This window comes from Pezoporus flaviventris, unplaced genomic scaffold (assembly GCF_033815535.1).
Source record: "Pezoporus flaviventris isolate CSIRO_AGI_PZ_B2104156 unplaced genomic scaffold, CSIRO_AGI_Pfla_v1 ptg000001l, whole genome shotgun sequence".
In the NCBI taxonomy this organism is placed as follows: Eukaryota; Metazoa; Chordata; class Aves; order Psittaciformes; family Psittacidae; genus Pezoporus; species Pezoporus flaviventris.
In genome coordinates this window covers 4,861,886-4,887,032 of record NW_026892549.1, presented here as the reverse complement: position 1 = coordinate 4,887,032, position 25,147 = coordinate 4,861,886, and the positions used below count along the sequence as shown (strand labels likewise).

The window sequence follows — 25,147 nt, the reverse complement described above, 5'->3', positions numbered from 1 at the left end:
ATAGTGGAAACCCCTTAACATCTCCACATAGCAGTGAGCTTCAAAGAAGCACAATGCTAAGGAAACCCTGAGCAGAAAAATTAAGTAGAATGAAATCTCCTTGCTTGATGCAGAAATACAAAGGAGACTATAGCCATGGTAAATTGATTTTTGTACTGAATATGGGCTGGTCCATTGGAAGGGTTTCTGAACCTCCTACCCCAGAAATCATTGTGCAAAACAGTAAGAAGAGGCTGCTTAGAAGTCTTGTCACATCCATCAGTGGAGCCCACAAAGAGGAAGGAGGGATTTAGTTCTGAATGGCGACTTTGCCAAAGAACATAAAGGGATGGCAGTGGACATATTTTGGTGGTAGAAGAGCCTCGAAGGAAGAATTGCCTTCACTTTATCAAGGGCAGCCATTACTGTGACTCTGTTCATTGGCTCACTTCTTAGAAATATGTTGTTGAACCTTGTTTGTAGGAACTGAAGAAAAAACAAAAAATGAAACAAAAAAACCACAACAAAACCTGTTCTTTACAGAAGAAACAGTGCTGGTGGTATGAGAACTAGTACTGTGTGGTGTCCACCTGGCCAGTGTGAACTGCACCTGCATGTGCATCGACTGTCCTTATTTTTCCAACATGTGCTTGACTGCAGTTGAACTTCTCTTTAATAATTTTTGTCTCAGTGTATTTTAGCCTCTTGATTTAGTTATTGATTTATCATATAATCTTATGTCTCTGTCATCTCCAGTGCATTTAGTAAATATTTGTTGTCATAAGCTATTAACTGAATGTGACATGGCAAGAAACCAAATTCCACAGTTAATTACCCAGTGTACTGGAAGTCTTGTCTCAGTTTTTGTATTCTTTTGCTCTTCAGTAATAGGTAACACTGTAACTTACCCTTCCTTAACATCCCCTGTGCTATTGTCTAGTTCTGGATGTTGTCATTCATTCTAAACTGGCCAGAGATGAGAGATTTAAGGTCTTTTTTTACTAGCATGCCAAGCATCCAGTTAATTCAGACTATCAATTTGCATTTGGCCCTGCCCATGCTTTTTCACACTTGATGGATTAAGTTGCTTGCAACTAGATCATTGCAGTGTTAAGCGCTTTCAAACAAAATGAAGTAGAATATCAGCAAAATAAAATCATTGTCACATACTGACATTTTCTTCAGAGAGAATGATAAAAATACAAACAATAGATGGTGGAAAGAAAAACCCAGTGCCATCTTTATCTCTTTTCTTCAGAGCTGTATCTTTCTTCCAAAGTGTCATGTTGGCGTGTTCATCTAACACTGCTGTATAAATATGTAGCTGTCAAAGCTCAGCATATAGCCACAGAATAGCATGTACTCCTTTCATATACCCTTATGGACAGCACTGCAGTCCAATCTGATGCTAAAATCTGTAATCTGAACATTCCTGGCTTCTGCAAGCCTTTCTGTTCAGGTATAGTGTCACATCCATAGCTCTTCGTGTTGCTGGATCACCAGTATCTTAGCACCTTTCCTTTGATTCCCCTTTCTTTGGGCGTATTCTTGTTGCAATACATTAGGAATGGACACTTGTTAAATTCAGCTGGGCAGAGTGTTAAGCTATCCAGTCTAGGTCATGCTTTGCCAAGAAAGGTTGAACCAGATAATCCTTGAGGTTCCTTTCCCTTCCAACCTGGTATTCTATGATTCTATGATTAGTGCTTGTATTAATTTTAAGGGTCTTTCACAGACTTGCTTATCACTTCCTGTAAGAGGCTTACCCCACTTTGAAGCAGCTCGTGAAACCAGTGTCTCTCTCCCGCTTGGTTAATGTGCCTTCTCCTCTTGTTTTCTCCCATGAGTCCCCTTTGTGTTTCAGAAGAATCCTGTCCTTGATAAACTCTTCTGTTTATAAAAACCTCACAGTGAGTTGTGAGGCTGATAAGCCATGACCTTTCCTGGTTTTGTGGCTATGCTCTGTTGCCCTTGGTGCTCTACCGTCTGCTACCTGATGCTTCCGATATTATTACGCATTGTTTGTAATACATTTTGGCAAGGCTATACCTGCACAGGCCTGTAAAAAAAAAAGCCTGTAGAAAAAAAACACCTCCAATTCTCCTTTGTGCGGAATTCAGTATAAGTTACTAAAATTTTACACAAGGGTTACTCAAAGTCTGCTGAAAGAACTGGCAAGTTAATCTGCTTGCTCCAAATATGGATTTCAAATTCACAGTACTTCCTCAAGGTTGAGCTGGCTGCCCTTTGTACACTAAAATTCCTGAAGAGCTGAAAAGAGTACAGGTTGTAACCTGGATGTAACTATTGTTTATCTTAGAAAACACCGTGCTAGTTTTAGTACTTGGTATCAAATGTTCTTTACTAAAGCTTTAGAGAATTGTCTTTAATAGTAAAACCTTGTACACTGCTTTCCATTTGGGTACACTGTAGAAAACATGATCTGGTAAGTCTCATACAATGCTCCTTTTAGATAAGGAAATGCATGGTCTGGAGTTGTAAATTCCTACCTGACACTGTAGAGAGAGAAGAGTGTCTGATTTACAGACCTTGTGTTGTTTAATGGAGTCTCCTGCAGGACAAATGGAAGTTGGAGGCACCAAAATTCAAATTTGTTCTTGTATATGAGACTATGGCCTTGCCCCAAAATGCCAGAAAAAGACAACAGGGTGTGTGGCATCTTGCCCATTGTTCTAATCCTTAAACCTGCTCCTTCTGTGCGCCACTGATTCAGTGGATGCATTTTGTGATACTAGGAAATAAATACTAAGAACTCATTTTGTGCTGGACAGGAAAGTTTTTAGTCCTCAGGAGAGTAAAGTTCAGTGCTCATCTCTGCTTCTGACATGCTCAGTGGCTTTTCCTATCCAGTTGACCTGTGCTGCTGGTTCTCCTTTCCTCCCATGTGCCTGTGTTGTCTGTTTAACTTGTAAGTGCTCTCAGACAGAAATTCTCTCCCCAGCATGTTTATATATTGCCTAGAGCAATGGGGTCACGATCTTAGTTCATGTCTCTACGTGCTTCTGTAATACAAGTAAATAACAAGGGATTCTGAAGCTGTGAAAGAGAAAAAAAACAGTAGCATTGACCATGCAAGAAGAACTCAAAGTAGCTGAAAACTTTCCCTCAAAAACTAACATACTCAGCTGAAAACAGGTTGTCTCTGTAGGCACAGATACACTTCAGAGGTACAAGAGTTTACCCACTTACTGCTTGCAGCAGAGCTTACAGGGATGAATGTGCTCTCTGTGCAGGAGGAAAACTGCATCTGAGGTAAGAAAGGACCATGAACATACTGGGTTACCATGACTCAGCTGATGCAGAGCAGTTTATTGAGCTGGGATAACTTCATCAAAGAAAGTAAAGCTCTGATACCTGCAGGCCAAGGCCCTGTTCTGCTGGGATTTGCAGTGATGCTCCGTCTGGGTGTGCATACATACAGTCTGAAAACAGAAGGTGTAAAGAACCATTCTAAATCAGTGAGGCTTTAGAATGAAACCAACAAAGAGAATGTATTCAGTCCTCCTGGAAACTCTCCTCCTTGTCTACTGAGTGCAGATGTACACTCTTTCTGTGATTTTTTTTGTACAATAGGTGAGCCAGGGCAGAGGAACTTCCCTCAGACTGTTGCATTTCTTTTTGTAAAGATGTGATAAGACAGAGAAATGTGAATATCCAAAGACAGTACTATTTGGAACTCAGTTAAAGATCTGTTCTTAAAATGAGTAAGTCCTTCTTCCCAATGAATAGTTCTGTCTTTACTATGTCTGTATGTAGCATCCACTTCTGCTCTGACATGAACAGAGTGAGCAATTGTGTTCAGCAGCCAATAAATGCAGGCCAACATTAGTCCCAGTACAGTAAGATAGAGAGAAGGTCTGATTCTGAGATTAAGACTATGGGGACTGGAACTCAGTGGTGGATTTGTTTTAAATGTTCGTCAACCTCCATCTTCTAAGTGTGACATTTCAAGGTCTTCTCCTGCAGACTTACTGTACAGCAACTCCAGAAAAGCCGTGCAACTGGGCCTGCCTGTGGACAGGCACTATGGGTGCTTCATTTAAATGAAGCAAACAGCTTGAATTTTACCACATCTCGAAGGATCTTTTAAGGGAAATCAATTAATAGTTTGATAACACACAATGCAATTCCCTTCATCCAAGCCCTCTCCTCTCCCAGCAATGAATTGACTGAATCCTGTGATCATTCCTCAAACTTGTCACTGCACACAGCAGCAATCTGTAATTTGTGTACTGCAGTATGTAGCAGAACTATTTATTGAAGCTTGGAATTATGTTCTTTCAGTATTAGTTATCTGTTTATCAGACATGTTTATCACAGTTTTAATAAATTACCAGTGTTGAAACTTCAGAAATGGCCTCTAGGGTATTAGCTACTGTGCTTTATTATTAAGAAGTTAGATTTCAATAAGATATTATTTATAATATACGTGCCTTGTCCTTGAGAAGAAAGCTGATGCTGGAAAAGGGAATTAAACTTTTCACTTTTAGACTGAGGCAGCAAGTCTTTATGGAGAAGTCCTAGAGGATTTAATAGGGAAGAAATAGCTAGTGTTATAGAAATGTTTTTACAGTACACATCATAGAAGCTGAAATTAAACAAGAACCTTTTCATGGGCTTTCACATCCAGCCTATAGAACTTCTTTCAGAGATTTTTTTTTCTTCTAAGTGCTGTAAGACCCTGCACACATTAATTTCTTTTAAATGCTATAGAATTTGCTCAGGGAAAAGTAGATTTACACTGGAGCTGTCTTGTATAGAGACTGCAAAATACATAGAAACATAGAAATAAACTTATAAAATGTATTTTCCATTATCAGCAAGAATCTATGGGTGGTATTTTAGAGGTCTGAAATCTGTTCATCAGTATTGATTAAAAGATGTGGTCTGACATCTTCTGGATGAATGAACTGGCCTCTGAGCAGCTACTGCGTGAGGGATTTGGTCTACACCCCGATTTAGCAAAGTCCTTAAGCATGTGGTTAAACTAAACTGGACAGGCAGGGTATGTAAATATTCAGAAGATATCAAATACAATGCAGAAACATGGTCCCTCCATGGTCCTTTCTTCCTAGACTTGGAGAAAAGTTTCCATACTTTGCTGTGAAATAAGCTGATTAAAAAAAATTTGTAAATGCATACAAGAAATGCAGAGATTTGGGGCCAATATAAAGAATGCAGGAAGCTGCCTTCAAAGCAAGTTTGTTTTTTTTTTTTTCCAGAGGTCCATTTCTCTGAACATACTAGTGTCTGGTACAGTTACTTGAAAGGAAGATGTAAATAAATACACAGGCAAAGAAATTACACTGCCAGCTCAGGTCTCTAGTGCACAGTAACTGTCATATCAGAACACCTCCTGCCCTCCTTCCTCGTGCATAACTCAGCAAAGGGGTGATGTGACTGGCACACTCTGCTCAGGGTGTCATGCAGCACACAAGCAGAAAACCAAAATCAGCTCTTACTCTGTGGGCAGATTGAGAAGTCTCTTGTGGGCACTGGTTGATGGAAATGGAAGCTACTGCCTTTAGCAATCCCTGCAGACCCAATCTGGGGACATGAAGTGCTACTTCTGCTCCTGCTGGCAGTAGCAGAAACCTGAGGAACTCAGTACTTTTAGAAAATCCAGAGCATCTCAAAATCAGTCCCTAGTGGGGTTTTGGTGGGGGTTTTGGTGTTTTTTTGCAGTAAGCCTGTACTTGGGGCGTTTTTAAGCTCCTTCCAAACATGCAAAATGTACACTCTAGTATTCCACTTCCCCACTTCCACCCCCCCCACACACTTAATAGGAGAGAACAACATAATTCTAGGTCTGCCTGCATCTATGTAGCTTGCACAAAGTACTTATTTAGTGGAAGTGAGGTTGGTAACAGATGGATAGGTTTGTAATAAAAGATGGGTTTAATTTACCTGATAAATATGCATATGACCTCTTCCAGGCTTCACTTTCCAGTTTTAGAGCAATGTTCTCATTTTGCTCAAAAACCTACAAACCTCAGTTGTGCAAGTACAGTGCAGGGATTAGTGTATGCTTAATCAATCCATATGTGGTGTTTGAAGTAATTAGAAATTGCTGGCCTGAATGTAAAAGCTGGTCCATAGAAGTTGAAGAGGTTTTCACATCAGCGTTTGAGAATCCACAAATGCTATTGTATCCTATTGACAATGGGACTTACTAGTCACAGGCAGGTACTTTGGATGCCAGCATTGGGATGTACAGATGATTAAATAAATGTGCCTAGAAAACTTCTGTCAGCAGTGCATGCTGTGTGACTGATTTGACAGCACATGTTGAGCTAGAATTTCTAGAGCATGCTGGTCTGCAGTCTGAACTGGGAACAATCCGTGATCATTTGTTAGAGGAGACATCAGCTCTTTCTGTCTCTGAGTGTGACATCTGAATATGTAGATATGCACTGAGATTAACCACTGTGGCTCATCTCTTTATTTCTAGTTGGGCAGTGTGGCACCAGGTGCGTGTGGCTGTGCCCATGACTCTCTTGTGGTGGTTCTCCCTTCATGTGGCTAAAAATGCATAAATAACACACAAATTCTTTGAGAAAATCTGCCTGTATGGAACTCAAGAACAGAACCAGAGATGGGAAGAACCAGCTGTCCATGAAAATAGTCTGAAGGAAAGCATGTTTAATTGCATTTTCAGTTCAGGGTCAAAGTTACCAGTACTCTCATGCCTGTCTGGACAGCTGGCTGGGCAGTCCTGCTTGTGGTTTGCATGGCTCTAGTCTTACAAAGCAGCTGCAGCCCTGAGCTGGTTGTTTCATTCGTATGGCATATGAATTTGGTGTTCTTCATTCTGCACATAAGCCATGTGGTTGTAGAGGAGGTCTTTAAGTATCTGGGAACACTGTTAGAAACTGCATTTCTTCTGGAAATGCAGCAAGGAAGAGATGGTGGAGAGCTTGTAAGATGGCAGCATGAGGAGCTGGCTGGAGTGCTCTTGGTAAGGTTGTAAGGGGAGGAATTGCTTATATCTGGACAGCCTGAAGAGGTGTTTGCTTGGTTGCTTAAGCACACAGCAAGTAGGAAAGCAGTTAAGAGAAAGTACATACTGTCCTGTGTTTGTATAAAGCCTTGCTCCCAGGTTTGTCACATCTTCCTCCAGGCTGTTTTTTATGACCCATGCCATTCCTCCAGAAGAGAGAGATGTTTCTGAAGATTTCTCTGTCAAATGTCCAGGATGTAGTTTGATACTGTGGAAAAATGAACTGAAGGCATAGTAAGAAGATTTCATCTGAGAAGGAGAGGTTTGGCTTGGACATACCAGTGAGTGGAGCACCAGCATTAACCAGGGAGTTTGCACAGAGAAGCCCAAGACAGCAGAGATGACAAAAGCGGGATATTTCAATCTGAAAAGACAGCTGGTTAGTCATGTAACGAAACCAAACAATGCTGGAAATTGCATCTGAAAGCCCCAGGCTCAAGAGATCTGAGCCTGCCAGGACCTCTTACCAGATTCAACACACAGGCCATGACCACAGATGTGTGTGGGCTCCCGGGAGGACTTGGATACACTGTAGCTCGGCGGCAAGTGCGTAGTCATACCTCGCAGGCAGTACAATTATTCAAACACATGTTAGCTCCTTGGCTTTGCAATTATATTTTCATTATTGACAAGATGTTCTGCTGTGCAAGGTTGTAAATATTTCTTTGAGCCACCAGAGGTCATTTGGGTTACTCAGCAGCCCTCAAGGTAGCTCCTCCCTGTCCTGTCAAAGACATGTGTGGGACTTGTAAAACATGTTCTAGATTGCCACGTTGCTTAATTATCCTCTTAGCTCTAATGAAGTGCACCCTGACTAGTGGTGCAGTCACAAACAACATGTTGCTATAATTTGGGTCATCACCAAGAACTTCAGTTACCACTCAGCTCATCAAGGTAGCATTTCAGAAAGCTGAAGGGCGTTGCTACCTAATAAAAAAAACCCAACCACTTAGGCATCAAGAACATAGCTGGAGGGGACCAGTGCTCCGACGCAAGCTATGCTTACAGGATGCCCCAAAGGTCTGCAGTGCAGATGTCTGGCAGGGAAGGCTAGGTGTCACCTAGGAGGATAAATTCTTCTCCGTTGTGTTGCTGCAATCCCAAAAGACCCAGAGTTGCTGCAGGGAAGCAGCATTGATTGTGGAAGTAACCAACAATTTTTGTCCTGTCAAGCACTGTTAAGGTAAACTGGGCTGTATAATAGGAGTGCGCTGTCTCTGTTTTTGAAATGGGAAGAGGAGCTGCCTAATAAGATGTCTCTTTTCAGCCTTTTGTTTTTGTATTAAGGTTGTCAAAACTTGATGCAAAGTGCAGGGGTTCTGTGGTTAGGTGAATATGGGCTAGATTTGAGACTGGGGATCAAAATGCTGCTGCGCAGTTTTGCAGATGTCAAGTGCTCCAGTCAAAATTCCTTACTCTCCTGTGATGGCTCTCTCATTCAGTGACATATCCCCTGTCAGGATATGGCTAGATGATCCTTTCTAGCAAGGTCTTATCCCAGCTGTCACAAAAACACTGCTGAAGCACAAGCTTTTGGCCTTCAGCCTGAATTGGACTGTAGTACATGGGAGGTATTTCTCAAGCAACTCCCAGGGAAAGATCTGTGCTTTTCCCTTCTCCCACCAGATCTTTGCCTGTGCTCATAAATTCTTACTTCAAGCCAAATTGAATTGAATGCTCAGATAATGGAGAATGTACGTTTTTTCTTTCTTTTTTTCTTTTTTTTTTCTTTTTTTTTTTCTTTTTGTGTATATGAGGTAGAAATATCCCTTCCCAAATGTTATATATAAATACATTTCCTGGGTGGTGGCATTTCTTACTGCTCTGAGTGGATGTCTTCATGGACCTGAGCTCAGGGTATGGGAAAATTCACCCCTTCTTCTTAGTGGTCTCCCATCTTTCTCTTACAAAATCCAGGATTTAGCATGTGTCAAGGGAATAATTTCTGTGGAAGCCCCATGTTTAAAAAAATATGTTGGCTGCAGTGAGAAGGTTCAAGAAGAGTTCAGATCCAGACTGAACTTTGAAGCCATTTCCTGTGCTGGTAATGGACTGGGGGGAAGGAAACAAAAAAAGAAATCCTGGCTCTTTTGGGGGAGCTTTGGATTTGTATCCTGGCCCTTCCCTGTGTAACACAGCTGTTTTTCTTGTATTCAGAATGAGGTATTATGTATAGTATGGATGTTTATGTATATTTTCACCTCCAGCTAACAATACCTGCTTGGACCTGTTAAGACTGTTTTATAAAAGGTGCTGAAGGGAGGAAAATTGCAGAGGACACTGAATGGTTGGGTATGTTGCTGAATATTTTAAATCTGAAAGTTCTCTCTAAGGCAGCTTTGCTGGTCTTGACTTTTCTTGTGAAGGAAGGGGCCCCTTTGCTCCAAAGCAGTCAGTTAGAGCCAATAGGGATCCCACGTGCTCTCAGCCCCCAGTTAATAGTGCCCTCAGCCTTAATGCATTTTACTCCCTCTCAGGATCTGACTCAACTTGTCTGGCGTCACAAATCACCATCCAGCCTTCTCGCCTGCTTCCAGTCTCTCCAAGTTTCAACTGTCAGCTCCCAGTTGTTTTATCCAGCTTACTTTGCTGCAGGATTACTTGAAAGATGATAATCTTGTGGGTAAATTTAAGGAGACCAACAGATTTTGCAGAACTACTGGGCCTTGCTGTAGGGAAGGTTTTAATTTTGGTGATGAAAGCTGGTGGTTTTATACAGCACTGTTCTCTTTGAATAGAAAGTGTGTGGGGCTTGTCTTGGACCTTCCAGTTGAATAATGATCAGAAGTTGCATTTACATGTAAATTAAAGTCTGTCCTGTGTTAATATTCCAGTTGCTTCTGTTTCTGGACTTCTCATCTATTTATCATTTGTGTGCACTGTGAGCACAGTAGGAGCGAGATACGTGTTTACTGTCACAATACTGCTTTTAAATTGGGCTGTATAAATTGGCTGGAGATACTTGCTCTTGTTTTGGGAGTCTCCAGACATGGTGGTTGATGGCAATATCATGTGACTTGTGCATTTTGGTTTCTCAGGCAACAGCATGGGGTTCAGATGAAGACACCAGGAGGTCCTGTCAAAGTAAAGGTAAAACAGAGGTAAGTTTTTCTTTGATACAGTGATGCTAGGGGTAAATTTATTTGCATCATGTGAAATCCACACAGGGAACATCTAATACCAGCTTGAGCTTGTAAATTTTCAGCAGTTCAGATCTACCAATACAAGTGTATAAGCACCGCTGAGCTAGCCATTTCAAAGGCCCTCTGTCCAAGTTATTAGACTTGCTCTGCATGAAATTTAAACGTGATTTCACTGCTGGAGAAGACATAATTTGTGACATATCAAGCAGCAAAGTGGTGGCGAGCCAGGGGTAACATCTTGCAGTGGGGTCTGGGGTGGGGCAGGTTGGCTTAGTCTAGGTACTCAGCAGTGAGCCGCTGGAATTTGGCCATATGGGCTTCAATGCTTGTTTGCAGTTAGAGTTCATCTTTGTTTAATTCTCTGGAATATGAGAATTGAATCTGTTACTGCACAGCAGTCTGATCAAGGGCAATATCAGAGCTCCTTTGGAGGCAGGTGCAGTCTCTAAACTCAGATTGAAGTAAGAATTGCTTGAATAAATGCATGCTGTCCAGAGGTTCAGAGTTTGCAGGCATTTCTGATCCAAAGTCCTTTCTGCCCCTCTTCTGAGAAGCTAAAGCAAAGCCATCTAAAGCAGGAATTATTTTGATTTTTCAAATGTGATGTTAGTACTGTTAAAAAATCTTCAGGTCTCAACTGAGAGGGTGTCCTATTGTCTTTAATACTTCATCACAAGCAGTTCTCAGCCTAAACCAATGGAGCTGGACAAAGGATAAGGGATGATAAGCACGATCTTGGCTTAGACATGGACAGTCAAGCAGAGAGTCATTGTGTGGCTGGCCCAGAGTGCTGCAATTCTGACAAGTTCCAGTTCAGTGCTTCAAACACAGGATTATATGATCTTCCATTGACCACGTTCATTTTATGTAATAACCTTTACATGGTTACTGTATTAACTGGTATATACATAAAAATGTTATCTTGAACTTTGGGGTCAATTTATTTCATGTAGCTGTAGAGCATAGTAGTATAGAACATCTGTTAGAATTTCGTGTAGGATCTACATTATGCAGGAAAACACCATGGATGCAAAATGGGTTAGCCCCCCAAACGGGGCCTGCCATGAAAAGAAGAACCCAATAGAAGTTGGACAAAACTAAAAAACTCCAAAAAACAAGATGTGAGGATTTTTGGAATCTGTAGTCTTTGTACTTCCAAATATGTAAATAAAAGATTTTCTCTTTTCTTCCATTATAAAGTTTGTAAGACTTAAATTGTATCCTATTGTTCATGAAAAATTTTAATTTATAACCCAGAATTATTTTGTCAACCGCTGGATAAAGCCATGCATTAGACAGAACAAATTCTAGAATAATTTCAGTTTATCTTTTTTACTGTCATGCCAAAAGAAAGCAATGGTCTGAATATCATCTCTGCTGCTGCCTCCTCACACCACAGAGTTTGCCAAAACTGTCATGAGGATAATGCTTTGAACAGCTGAGTTTATGTTGATTGTGATAGAATCATAGAATAGTTAGAGTTGGAAAGGACCTTAAGATCATCCAGTTCCAACTACCCTGCCTTGTGCAGGGACACCTCACACTAAACCATGCCACCCAAGGTTCTGTCCAACCCGGCCTTGAACACCGCCAGGGATGGAGCATTCAGAACCTCCCTGGGCAACCATTCCAGTGCCTCACAACCCTAACAGGAAAGAATTTCTTCCTTATATCTAATCTAAACTTCCCCTGGTTAAGTTTTAACCCATTACCCCTTGTCCTATCACTACAGTCCCTAATGAAGTGTCCCTCTCCAGCATCCCTATAGCTCCCCTTCAGATACTGGAAGGCTGCCATGAGGTCTCCACGCAGCCTTCTCTTCTCCAGGCTGAACAGCCCCAACTTTCTCAGCCTGTCTTCATATGGGAGGTGCTCCAGTCCCCTAATCATCCTCGTGGCCCTTCTCTGGACTTATTCCAACAGTTCCATGTCCTTTTTATGTTGAGGACACCAGAACTGCACACAATACTCCAGGCGAGGTCTCATGAAAGCAGAGTAGAGGGGCAAGATCACCTCCTTTGACTTGCTGGTCACGCTTCTTTTGATGCAGCACAGGATATGGTTGGCATTCTGGGCTGTAAGCGCGCACTGAAGCCAGCTCATGTTCATTTTCTCATCGACCAACACAGAATCACAGAATCCCAAAATCCCAAGGGTTGGAAGGGACCTCAGAAGATCATCTAGTCCAACCTCCCTGCAAGAGCAGAGCAACCTAGAGTACATCACACAGGAAATTGTCCAGGAGGGCCTTGAATATCTCCAACATAGATCCAAAACCCCCAAGTCCTTCTCCGCAGGGCTGCTCTGAATCTCTTCTCTGCCCAACCTGTAGCTGTGCCTGGGATTGCTCCCACCCAGGTGTAGGACCTTGCACTTGGCATGGTTAAACTTCATGAGGTTGGCATCAGCCCACATCTCAAGCGTGTCAAGGTCCCTCTGGATGGCATTCCTTCCCTCCAGGGTATCAACCGAACCACACAGCTTGGTGTCATCGGCAAACTTGCTGAGGGCGCACTCAATCCCACTGTCCATGTCAGCGACAAAGATGTTGAACAAGACCGGTCCCAACACCGATCCCTGAGAGACACCACTCATTACTGGTCTCCAGCTGGACATTGAGCCATTGATGACAACTCTTTGCGTGCCGCCATCCAGCCAGTTCTTTATCCACCGAGTGGTCCATCCATCAAATTGATGTCTCTCCAATTTAGAGACAAGGATGTCGTGTGGGACAGTGTCGAACGCTTTACACAAGTCCACGTAGATGACATCAGCTGCTCTACCCCTGTCCGTCAGCTCCATAGCGCCATCATAGAAGGCCACCAAATTGGTCAGGCAGGATTTCCTCTTAGTGAAGCCATGCTGGCTGTCACCAAGCACCTTGTTGATTTTCATGTGCCTTAGCATGCCTTCCAGGAGAATCTGCTCCAAGATTTTGCCAGGCCCAGAGGTGAGACTGACTGCTCTGTAGTTCCCTGGGTCATCCATTTTCCCCTTCTTGAAAATGGGGTTATATTTCCCTTTTTCCAGTCATCAGGAACTTCACCTGACTGCCATGATTTTTCAAATATGATGGCCAGTGGCTTAGCAACTTCATTCACCAGCTCCTTCAGGACCTGTGGATGGATTTCATCAGGTCCCATGGACTTGTGCACGTTCAGATTTTTAAGATGGCCTCAAACCAGATCCTCTCCTACAGTGCGCCCAAGGTCTTCATTCTCACAGTCCCTGCATCTGCCTTCCAAGACTTGGGTGATGTGATCTGGAGCTTTAAACTGTTTGGTAGGCACAGTGGTCACGGGTGTGAAGTTCTGAGGAACAATAATTAAGCAGATTGTTAAGACACTTCTTGACATAAAATTGATGGCAAGCAGAGATATTGGCTGAAAAGTCTGACAAAAAGACATAAAGCTACAGAGGCAGAAAGATTCTGCTAAGTAAACTCAAATCTCCCACATCTGTTATCTACACTAACCTGTGCATCCATGGTTGAGTCCCTCTTGGGGCAAGTCTGCACATTCGTTGCTTTTTACACTGCTGAGAAATGACTTGGCACTAGCTCCAAAGATACTGAGGTTAGCCTGGCCACCCGGTGAAGTGCTCTGCTCCAGCTATGAAATCCAGCTCTGATGCAGCACCTCTGCCCTTTGCTGGGTAAACGTATCAAGTGCAGTATTAATGTGAACATTTCTGATTCTGCTGTGCAGTGGTGGTGGTACAAAATGTAGAGCTCTGTCTGCCTCAGATCTGCTTTGTCAACACTTGACTAATGGCAGTTTTCTACCTAGCATGAATGACTTGATGATAAATACGTAATGGATTGTCAGGCAGTTAGGTATGTGGTGATAGAGGCCAGAAATAAGGAGGACCTTTGACTCTTACATTAATCCACAATGTAGTTTGCATAAGTTACATGACTGGTCCATTTTCCTTGCCCATTTAATAACATATGTATTTTAGAGTGAGGTTTTCCAAGCCACCTAGTGCATTAAAATATCTTTTTCCCCTTTCATTGCCTCTAAAGTCTCTAAATCAAATTCTTCCTGCTGCTTAGAAAGAACTCTAAAGTTCTTAGAGCTTTTACATAAGGAAATTAAGAAGTGCAAGAATAAAAGCCACAAAATGCATATCACAGAAGTATAATTATTATGGCATGATGGTTACCTCACATTTGAGTACCTATTGCCCAGAGAAGAGGAAGATGAGAAATATAGATTTAAGGTTAGAAGGTACCATTTCTTCTGACACCCTGTGTAGCTCTGACCACAAATTTCACCTGCCTATTCCAAAATTGAACTCGGTAAGCTGTATTTGGCTGCTGCACCCTTTTAAGGAAGGCAAAAAATTTTGAAGTGAAGGCCTGAAGCAGATGGGCTGATGACATGCTTTGCTGGTTTGTTCTAATGGCAGATCACCTTCTCTGTTAACAATTTGTACTTTAGTTCCCCTTTGGATCTGGCTTTAGTTTTGAGTGGCTGGGTTTCATTTTGCCCTTCTGTGCTAGATTAAAGAGCCCTTTAGTTACCAATATTTATTTTTTACAAAGGCACTTATATACTCTTGTCAATTCAGTACTTAGGCTTTTTGGTAAAGTAAAAAGCTGAGTTCTCCAAGCCTCTTTCGCTAAGTCATTTTTCTACAGCCCTTCAATATTTTTTGTTTGTTTTCTGCACACTCCAATTTTTTATCTGTATTCCATTCTCAGTCTCTCTAATGCCTAAGTGTGATTAAAACAGTCTTCCACTTCTTATTCACCTTCCTCTGTTCATATATGTGGCAGTTTCATAAGCTCTTCTGCCATAGGAGATGATGCAGCATTGCCTAGCCCCTGTGACCACTAAATCCTTTTCACAGTTGCTAGTCTTGGGATGTAATCTTCCAGTCTATGTGCAGAGCCCTTTTGTCCCTTGTTCTTTAATGCATAAATTAACAAAATCTTACAAAAACGTATTGCACTTGTTGGGTCCAGTTTGGGTCCTAGCATGTATCACTGTATATAGTGAGGCATTGTCCTCGCTGGTACTTACTATTTTTATAATCTCTGGATAATCCACGAATGTTTGTTAAGAGAACTGTTAGTACTGAGCTAGTACCACCCCATCTGGGGCCCTGCTAGAAGAGGAAGTTTTTGAATGATTTCACTCTGAGGACATTTTTCAGCCCAGTAATTTACCAGATTTTAATCTATTAATGTCTAAGTTCTTGAACCTGATTTTAAAATTAACTCTGTGATGTATCATGTAGTATTGAAACAAACATCTCAGAATAGTCTCTCATTTATCTTATTTTTATCAACTAAAACTTGTGGTTTCCTCAAAGAATTGTACATGCTTTACTTGCCATGTCTCTGGAGATGAATGCTGGCTTCCATGAATAATCATTCTTGTTAATGCAGCATACATAAAATGTGTCATGATAAGCACCTTAAAATTGTCCCCTGGAAAGCACCCACATTACTGAGAGACAATGCAGAGAACAAAGTCAGTGCTATGCTGCCTTTGTTTCTCTCTTCCAAATGAAATCACCCGAGAGTCTGTAGTTAAAATGAGTGATGGATAGAGCAGAAGGGGAAGAGATGTATTTAATTTCATTAGGAGTTGTTCAGCTTCCAGTTTATCTACCATATCTAAGGAATTTTGCCTGACATGGAAAGTTGTGGCTTTCTAAACATGAGCACTTTGGTCTTTCTCTTGGCTAAACACAGAATTATTTGTTAACTTTCCAAAACCTGCACACTATCATTTCAAAACGTAAAAAGGGACCATTTGTGAAAATAGCAGCTCTTACATGCTGTCCTAAGAGCTTTGTGTAGCCAGGAGAAAGATGACACAGTAATAATGCTTCTGGAGCAAGACAGAGTCAAGAGAAATGTCTGATAGGTATCCTGCTGCTGGTGGTACCACTGTATTGCCAGTAGAGCTTCTTTCTGGTTTTGTATGATGTTCTGATGCTGGGGATGTCTTATGATTCCCATCAGGTTACAGGGAAATCCTAGACTTAGGCTTCCACCCAACTGAACAGCTTTGGTGTAGACATATTGCTGGGCTTATGGAGGAATCAGCTGTTTCAGGCCTTCAAGTGGCTCTGTGTCTTAAAGGATGTGAGTTCTGGTTATCTGGTGGAGCTGGGAATCTTCATGCCACTTGTGGATTAGCGGCTTCCAGGTAGGACAAGCAACATATAAATTTCCAGGCAAATATGAATAACTAGGAAATGGTCAGATATTTTTCCCCTTCTGTAACTGTTCCTAGAGATCTGAACCTACATTTCTAGTCCTTCTGCTAAGACAGCAATGTAGAATCAGCCCCCAGATTCGATTTGAAGTTCATTAAAGAAAACTTGGCTGGAAAAATCATTAGGAATTCTCTTCATTATCTCTTGGACTCAAAGGAGAAAGAGCTTGGTCAGGGCATTGGCTTAAACTGACTAATAGAATTGTTTGTCCAAAGGAATAAATATAGGTATCTGAAAGCACATGAATAACAGCACTCAAGAACATGTTAGGTCTTGATTGTTTTCTAACAAATTGTGATGAACTGCAACAGATACATTAAATGTTCCCTGCACACTAAAATGTTCATGAGGGTGTAACATGGCATTCTGCTGGCTTATTCTCTGAACTCCAGGTTGTACTCCAGGAGTTTGTGTTTATTTACTGAGGATGGCAGACCATCTGAAACAGCTAATTTACTCATGCAGCATGTAACTGGTTTTAATCTGTGATTAAAATATATCAGTATGTGATCGAATAGTGTTAGTAGCCTAAAAAAAAAGAATTAAAAAGGAGATCACTGACGACAGGGCTGCAGTGGTTTATTTAAAGTAAAAGGGCAATTAAAGTACTGCCTATATATGGTTATATGCTTTCAAAGAAAAATACATCTGTACGATGAGATTAAGGGTTTGTAACATTTCAGAACTCCAGTGTTCAGAAATGACAAAAGAAACAACTCAAGAAGCACCTACAGCTGCCTTATTCACAGCATCCTGAAAATGTCTGTTTGAATTTTACTTCAAACCAAAGCCGCAGGAGTTCAGCCCCTCCATTTGCTCATCTGTCCACACGAATGAAGGGAGTAACAAGGCACCACTTTTGCTTCTCAGGTTCGAAATGTGCTTTCAAAGCAGCCTGACATCTCTCAGAGCTAGAAAGAAGCATGGTTCTGTCCGCAGTCATGGACCTTATAGCATTCACAGACACATTTAAATCTAAATGTTGCAAAAAATGAAATAAATGAAGATAGGTTTAAGCTGAGTGGGGTAGGAGGGACAGGCTCCAGTGAAGTTCATTCTCTTAGTGACAGTGGGAACTTGTGCCCTGTAGGGTTGAGCACTCAAGTCATGTACTCAGCCTTTCTGGGAAAACAAGGGTCATTAGGCTGAAGAAAAGTGCTACCTGCTCAATTCAAGCCCTTATCTCAAAAAAAAGGGGACCAGTACTAGGTAATTTTGAGGAAGGAGCAAGAACCCCAAGGAGGGTAGTATGCAATTTGTAGAAAAATCAGAGATATACTTCATGCTCTGGTGGTAAGCCACAAGTTTTTATCAGCTCTGCCATATATTTAATAATAATCCCAACTAATATAACTGAGTTATTCTCATTAACCATATAAATACCCAGTCTTCCCCCTTTATATAAATCCTTAATCTCTTGATCCAGATAATATCTTCTGGTGATGAGATTTGCAGACTGATCATACACAGGTTTAACTGTCTCCTCCACAATGTGAGAGCAGGATCCAAATATTGACTCGTCTGGACAGAGCTGGATTCAAGCTTGCCAGATATTCCAGTTATACTAAAGCCCATTTGAATTTTGCCTCCTGTATGCCTAGAGTTTTCCTACCACACTGAAGAAACTACATTAAAGAGCTCCTATTTTCTGTAGGGGTTTCTGAGATCATTTTATTAACCAGTTGCCTTAGCTATGAATTGTTGCAGAGAGCAGAGTGTTGAATGACGTTTCAGAGCAAATCCAGACTGGTTTAAAGAACAGAGAGGAGGGTGTTTCTTGCTAGTTATTTGGAGAACAGGATAGAAAGAGGATCTAATGTAAATCTCACCAACAGTGTTTTGAGAAAAATCATGCAAGCTAGAGCATTTAAGTGGTTAAGATTCTTCTTTGCTTTTGTTAAAGGTTTTCATAGACTGATGAGACCGGCAGTGGGTACTGCAATAAGAAATACAAGACGAGCACAGTATTCCTCTTCAGGCCAGGCAGGTTAGAGGGAAGCGGTCTCTCATTTCTGTCCTTCAGGATCAATTCTGACTCAGTACATCACCATGGCAAGTCCTTTAGCACCTGCATGTTTGGTTCACCCAGCTGAGAGAACAGGGCAGATGATGTACATCTGTTTCAGAACATTAAGTTGAATGATTGTTTTGAGACCAATGCATAAAATGTATATATTATCACTGCTCTTCCTTCAGGAGCATAGGGAGCAGTTACCATCATCGGTGAGGCAGATCCAGGGAAAACACCTATTCAGTTTATTCATAGGAACATAGGATATGGCCCACACCTAGTAGCATCTTTTTTGAAACAGAGTAGAAAATATCCACTAGTCACCCGAATTTCTGCCTCTTACAGCCAATGAAATAATTAGCAAGTTTGTTGCATCTAGTTCTCTTAAAAGTATCAGTAGTCAAATGTTTCTAGTCTAACACCACGTCCGTATGGACTGTGCTTCTGCTCTTTGCTACCACCTTTGGGAGGGGGATGGAAGTTGCAGGTTAAATGCTCAGGTGCAGGTTCAAACAGCAGCAGATGTATTTGCTCAGTGTGGTTTCTCCTCTGTTTCAGTAAATAACTTCTGCCTTAGACTGAGTGGGTACAAATAAAACTGTGCTTAATTAGGCTAAAGGACACCATATTTTACCAGCCTCCAGCATCCCTGCTAAGCCAGGCTACTATGCCTTGGAGTAAAGCATACAACAGGTGGATCACTGCTGGTAGACTCCAGAAGACTATCCAGCACATTACCTAGCAGAAAAATTCTTCTTTTGTGTGCTATATTCTCAGCTGTGAAGCTTTTATAGAAATAGAAGCTTGTTAATCTTTAATATAGTTATGTGCAAACAATAGAATTCTGCAAATCAGCATTTTGAATTTCTGCAGGACGGGGTTTTGGTTAGGAATATTTTGAAGGACCTGAACAGGAAAGGGTCCAGCAATATTAAAGGTATTAGCTGGTTTAGGTCAGAAGCTATGTTCAGACTCTGCACAAAGCAGGGAAAGGTGGAAGTAGAGGGGGCACAGACGTGTACTCTCTTATTGTGCGAAATTTGGGTAGAGATGTGTATTCTGGGTAGATGCCAAATCAGTCATATTCTGAAAACAAAACACTGATGGGAGAGGAGCCCATACCTTTTTTTAATAGCATCCCCTCAAGAATCTCTATCACTTTACAGTCAAATATGTAATGGTCCTAATATTATGTGGAATTCAATAACCGTGCTCTACAGAAAGAGGAATTACTTAACCTACCCATGAATGCAGACATCTCTAGGGCAGGGAATAACTAACAGGGCTCACAGCACCACATAACAATGACAGGATTGAGCAGAGGGACTGGCAAGCCCTTCATCTTATTAAAGGAAACAGTGAGACCTCTATTCTCAACAGATGGCAGGTGGGAAAGAGCTTCTCAAGGTCCTATTTGATAGACTGATGCACAGTCACCATGACTGATCTGCTTCTGAAATAAGAAGTGCTGAATTGACTTAGCTATGAATTTAAGCTCTCATTTTAAGGTGCCAGGCATTAAGTATCTGATCCCTGATGCCCTGCTGAGACTCAAGACTGGCAGCACCTGCTCTATGGTGCTCTGTAGCCTGTTCCCTGGGCTAGGTGAGTGCTCCTGGGCTGGCCCTGAAGTGCGGTCCCGGTGATCTTCTCCCATCCTAAAGCAAGCCCCACATGTCATGCCTGTGCAGTCATTGTCTGTGGCTAGCACTGATGAGTTTCTGCTAAATGCCATCCTTCATTGAGTTGATTTCCATACAGCAAATGAAAGAAGATCCCACATAATCCAGCTAAGCAAGCCTCTTCCTTTCCAGATGACAGGGAGGTTTTTCACACTGCTGAATCTTGCAAGTGAAATCTTCAGGGAAATGATCAACAGCATGAGACAGGGAAGCTCGCAGAGTGATGGCTGCTTACAGAAGGAGAAGCGGTGTCTGCAACTGTAGGCTCAGTTTAGTGGCAAATTATGATCTATTGGAGGGAGAAAAGCAACACAGCCAGGATAACCCAGCTGAGGTTGCTATTTTTTAGCAAGTTTCTTTTTCTGTTTACAGTAGCACAGAATAGACTTTCTTCACTTGGAGCCTTGTGGGTGCCAGTCATTAGTGATTGCTCGTATCGTTTCCTCTGCCCAGAGCCCAGGGCAGGCAGGCTGGTGCCAGCCTCACTGAACATCTCTCATTTGGAGCTGTTTGGATGAACCCTGGGGCAGGCGGCTCTTGAGCCGCTTACACTGCCTGTGGGAGCTGCACGTTAGTCTTACACCTCTGTTTCTCTGTGTGTACTGTTAGAAAGTCCCTGCCTTATGTGGCATCTTCCTCCCACACTGCTTAACTGCCTGGAGATGCTCAGCCTGATCTGCAGTCCACAGGTCTCTGGATATGAGGCTATGGGGAGAGAGTGAGACTGTGTCTCTCTCCAACAACATGAAGGAGGCCTTCTGAAAAAAGCCAGCTGCACCCTGTGCTACCACCGCTACCCCAGGTGGGATGAAAGGGGCCCCACTCCTTTGGGGACTGGTATGTGAAGGGAGTTTCCTATTTGTACCAGCAAGTGGTTGTGCAGCTGAGAAGAGGGGAATTGCTGTTTCTCGCTGCCCTGGTCTGAAAGAAACTCCTTCTATTATGGAAAACCCTGAGCACACAATCCCTGTGGGAGGCAGGAAGCAACAGCGGGTTCAAGCTTCTCCTGACCAGCCTGGTCTATTAAAGAGAAGTTCATGCTGTTTTCCTGCTGGAACTGTTGTGAATTATAGTGCAGATGGACCTGTTGTCCTTCACCGGAGCTTGTGTCTGGGAAACATTTTCAAAGCTGCAGCATTACTGGGAAAAATAGATCAGAAGTATCATCATGAAAAAAAGGAGGATTCCTCCTCCAGTCTAAGCAGAGAACAGAAAGAGGCACTTGTGTAGCTAATGGAGGGTCAACCTGATGGATAGCGTCCTACCCAGGGACTGTGCAGGGCTATGATTATAGAAATAAACAGCAAATTTTGCTTGCTCACTTAGACCACTGCTCCCTACATCTGTGCACTGCTTAATGCAACAAACCTCAGTCTGAGTTAGAGCAAAGGAAAGTGTATTCCTGACAATAGAGGTAATTATTTTTTTTATTGTAATAACCCTACAGTCCCCTTTTCAAAACTTCTTTGTCTTGTTTCCCTATAGGAAGAGTGCCAGAACTATGTCCGAGTGCTGATTGTTTATGGCAAGAAAGTTTTTACCTGTGGTACCAATGCCTTTTCACCAGTGTGTTCCAGTCGACAGGTTTGTTTTGCCTCTTTCACAGTGATAGGGCTGGATGCATGCTTTGGGGCAGCATTTGGCAAGGCATCATGGTTGCAGAGAGTATGTTCCAATATGTTTAGCTGATCTAAAATAATTTTGGTTTTCTTCTATGGGTCCCTTTGGGCTGCTCTGGGGCAGTGGGTGTATCTGCAAGTGGGGAGCAAAAAATTTGTGTTATGGGTGAGCTGGATCTGGGCAAGGTGCTACTTATGTAAACCTTGGTATGCTGCTGAAAATGGGCAATATAGACAAGATTTGCTGTGAGTACCTCCTGAGCTGAATACTTAAATGTTTCCTTAAAATAAATGACAAAACTCCCTTTGGCTTCAAGGGAGGCAGGAGCAGGTCCAGAGCACTGTTTACTTTTATAGTTTTTTAATGCCAGTATGCATTGAGATGGTGTCTGTGGAGAATTAGAAGCCTGTGCTGGCAGCAGGAGCACCTGATCACACTGAGTGGGTTGGGGCCTACAGGTTTTATTTGCTATGGAATTACCCTTCTTACAAAGCAAGGGAATTAGTGAGGCTCAGACTCAAGTTCTTACGTTGGCAAACGATGGATGTAAAGATCAATTTACAGTCATCGCTGACATTACATTCTTATTACATTGGCAAACGATGGATGTAAAAGATCAATTTACAGTCATCACTGACATAACATTCTCAGAGCTGCCTGTTTTTTTAAAATCAGGGTTTTGCTCATAGTGCTTATGGATAAACAGAATTCTCTATATGAGTAAGAAAGCCAGATGCTCTTTAAATTCTCTTCTCTCCTTTTAAACACAGGTAGGAAATCTTAGCAAAATCATTGACAGAATTAATGGAGTGGCTCGGTGCCCATATGACCCTCGGCATAATTCGACAGCTGTGATTACATCACGAGGAGAACTCTATGCTGCAACTGTAATTGATTTCTCTGGTCGGGATCCTGCTATTTACCGCAGTCTTGGAAATGTTCCCCCACTTAGGACAGCACAGTACAACTCCAAATGGCTTAACGGTAAAGTCATGTGCATCATATCTGAGCAAGAGGTGTATTAAAGTCAGCTTGACAAGCTCGTAAATCTTTCTCTCTGATTTGATATTGAGATCCAGAGTTAACAATGGGGAAGGGTTTCTGCTGCAATAATCAACGCAGCCTAGAAGACATCTAAAAATAGCCTGGAAGTATTTCAGAATATTTAGTATTTTAGAATATAGACAGTAGGTCTTACAGGCTACTTAACATGTACGTGGGTCTCTTGTCTTGTTAGATGACCAAATACATCATTTTAACAAGAAAAATACTCAAAGATTTGAAGATCAAAATTAACTCAAAGCATCACATCATATTGTTGACCTAGTTCTGCACAGTGTTAAGCACCCTGTAGTCTTCCACTGCCTCAGCTGAAGATGGTTGGTTTCAGTGCAAGATCAGTCCAAAGATGAGAAATTTCAGAGCACATTGTGTTCCCTGTGAACCTATGCTGTTGTGGGTTTATAGTTACTAAAATCAGCTGTTACCCCAGTGTGATAATACCCTGCATCAAGCAAGCTATAGAATTTCAACCAGCAATGTCTGAACCAAGTTCACACCTTCTGACTGAGCAGGCTGTAGGGATGGAGACCCCAATGTCCCCTCTCTATCCTTTGACCCAGGTAAGTTGACAGGATATTCAGAATCTGTCTACTGGATTTCAGGACCTTTCAATCAAAGATAAGAGCAGTGGGACTGTGCGCTCTCTGCAGCTCAACAAGACTGAAGTAGGCTTCTGCAGGCATACTGAAGTCAATATGGAGATCGGAGTTTTAGATGAAGGACACTGTCAGGACAGACTCTGAATTAGGACCAAGAAGCAGCATAACCCATATACACTCATTAGAAATTCGTGCCTCTTGTCTGCGCATGAATGAGGAATTCAGAAGGAATCCACATGGGAACAGGGGAGTAAAAGGAAAGACAAACAGAAACTGAGTTTCTAGTCTGTGACTGGAAAAACTAACGTGACTCTTGGATTTATACCCTTGTGCAGCACTGGTAACATTGGAGTAATTTCATCCTGTTCTGGCCACTTTTCAACAAGAAACAGAAAACTTGAAGATGATTCAGAGAAGAGCCATGCAGTGATTTGAAGCTTGCAAGGCCTGCCTCACAGTGAGAAACTTAAGGAGCTCAAATTATTTATCTTTCTGAAAAGGAGATAAAAGGTGTTTTGCTCATGATGTGGAAGTACTTACCTCAAGAGAAGATTTCTGGCAGGATAAAGTTCTTTAATCTAGCAGACAAGCCATGACAAGAGTCTGTGATTGGAAGCTGAAACCAGATAATGTCAAATGGAAAAAGAAGTACAGGTTGCTGCTGGGGCAGTCTTTAGTCATTTGAACAAGTCACTGAGGAAAGTGATGGATGTAAAGGAATGTGGCATTGTGCAGTTGTATTTAGTTTGGTCCAATTCACCTGTTAGTCACAGGATCCGATGGTGGAATTGCAGGGTGAAATTCTCTGGTGTGTGTTAGAAGGTCAGATGGTGATCACAACGGCCCCTTTAAGGTTTACTGTTTGAAGAGGAAGGTTTGATGGGAGATGCTTTGCAGTGCCCTCCCCTCTGTGCCATCATCTGCCTCCCAAACCTGCCTTGCAGCAGCACCAGCCTGCCTTCCTCTCCCTCTGCCGTGGCTCTGCTCTCCTCTCACTCCTGGGCTGCAGCATTAAAGGAATTCTGAACTTTCTTTTTTTCTTCTTCCTTTGAGCATTTCTCAGGAATGAACATTTAAAAAGTACCCTATAAAACCAGCAGGTTTGGTTTTGGGTTTTTGTGTGTTTAGTCAAATATTATTCATTGGCTGATCTTTTCCTTTTGCCAAAGAAACTGCTGGGATAAAAGACTGTACACTTTAAAGCTTTGTAAAATACCTAATTAAAATATTCACTACAAAACCAATTCCAGGTTCTTTTCAATTTGTGTGAAAATAATAACAATAGTTCTAGGAGAAAAATAATTAAAGAGAGCTTGTTTTCAGTACTGTCGGTCTGTGGCACAGTTTTGTTTTATGGACATAAGATAATCTTTTGTGCCTAGAAACTGGAAAGACTTCGTGATAAAAGCCAGATGTGATTGTGCTGGGAGAGCAGGTTGAATGTTTCAGTGAGCAATCTAGGGAATCCAATGGATGTGCACAGCATATTTAACACATCGTAAGGTGCACTTCAGAAGTGAATAGGTGAAGGAACCCAATGGGAAGGCTTAAGCTTTGTGTTGTAAAATGAGTATAGCTACAGAGAATAGTAATGCATATGCAAAGTGCTGAACACCGAAATCAGTAGCGACTTTGCCAATAAAGCTGGGAAACAATGAGGTCTGTCCAAGATCTGAAGTATGGAACTAGAGCTGTATCACCATACATCATTATTTCCATCTGCTGTTTTTATGTCCTCTGCTGACTCCAAACTCCCTCTGGTCCCTGTTTTGACAGCCTGAATAAAGGGAGCTTGT

General features: G+C 41.9%; 1 protein-coding gene and 1 long non-coding RNA gene across 7 annotated transcripts in view; one reads left to right on the top strand and one right to left on the bottom strand.

Moving 5' to 3' along the window:
• SEMA5B (semaphorin 5B) overlaps positions 1–25,147 on the top strand; it is a 277,220-nt gene that overhangs the window by 179,720 nt on the left and 72,353 nt on the right. For all 6 annotated transcript variants that reach the window (XR_009746181.1, XM_061469010.1, XM_061468781.1 and 3 more), the window contains 3 exons: positions 10,039–10,101; positions 21,556–21,654; positions 22,461–22,674. Coding sequence is in view for 5 of the 6 variants with exons in the window: in XM_061469010.1 (XP_061324994.1) it covers positions 10,039–10,101; positions 21,556–21,654; positions 22,461–22,674 (376 nt within the window). In the remaining variant the exon portion in view is untranslated. The remainder of the gene's footprint in view (positions 1–10,038; positions 10,102–21,555; positions 21,655–22,460; positions 22,675–25,147) is intronic.
• LOC133277415 (uncharacterized) lies at positions 9,247–24,300 on the bottom strand. The gene is made up of 2 exons (XR_009746205.1): positions 23,892–24,300; positions 9,247–10,076 (listed from the first exon to the last, which is right to left on the bottom strand). It is a non-coding gene; the product is annotated as an uncharacterized LOC133277415 (long non-coding RNA).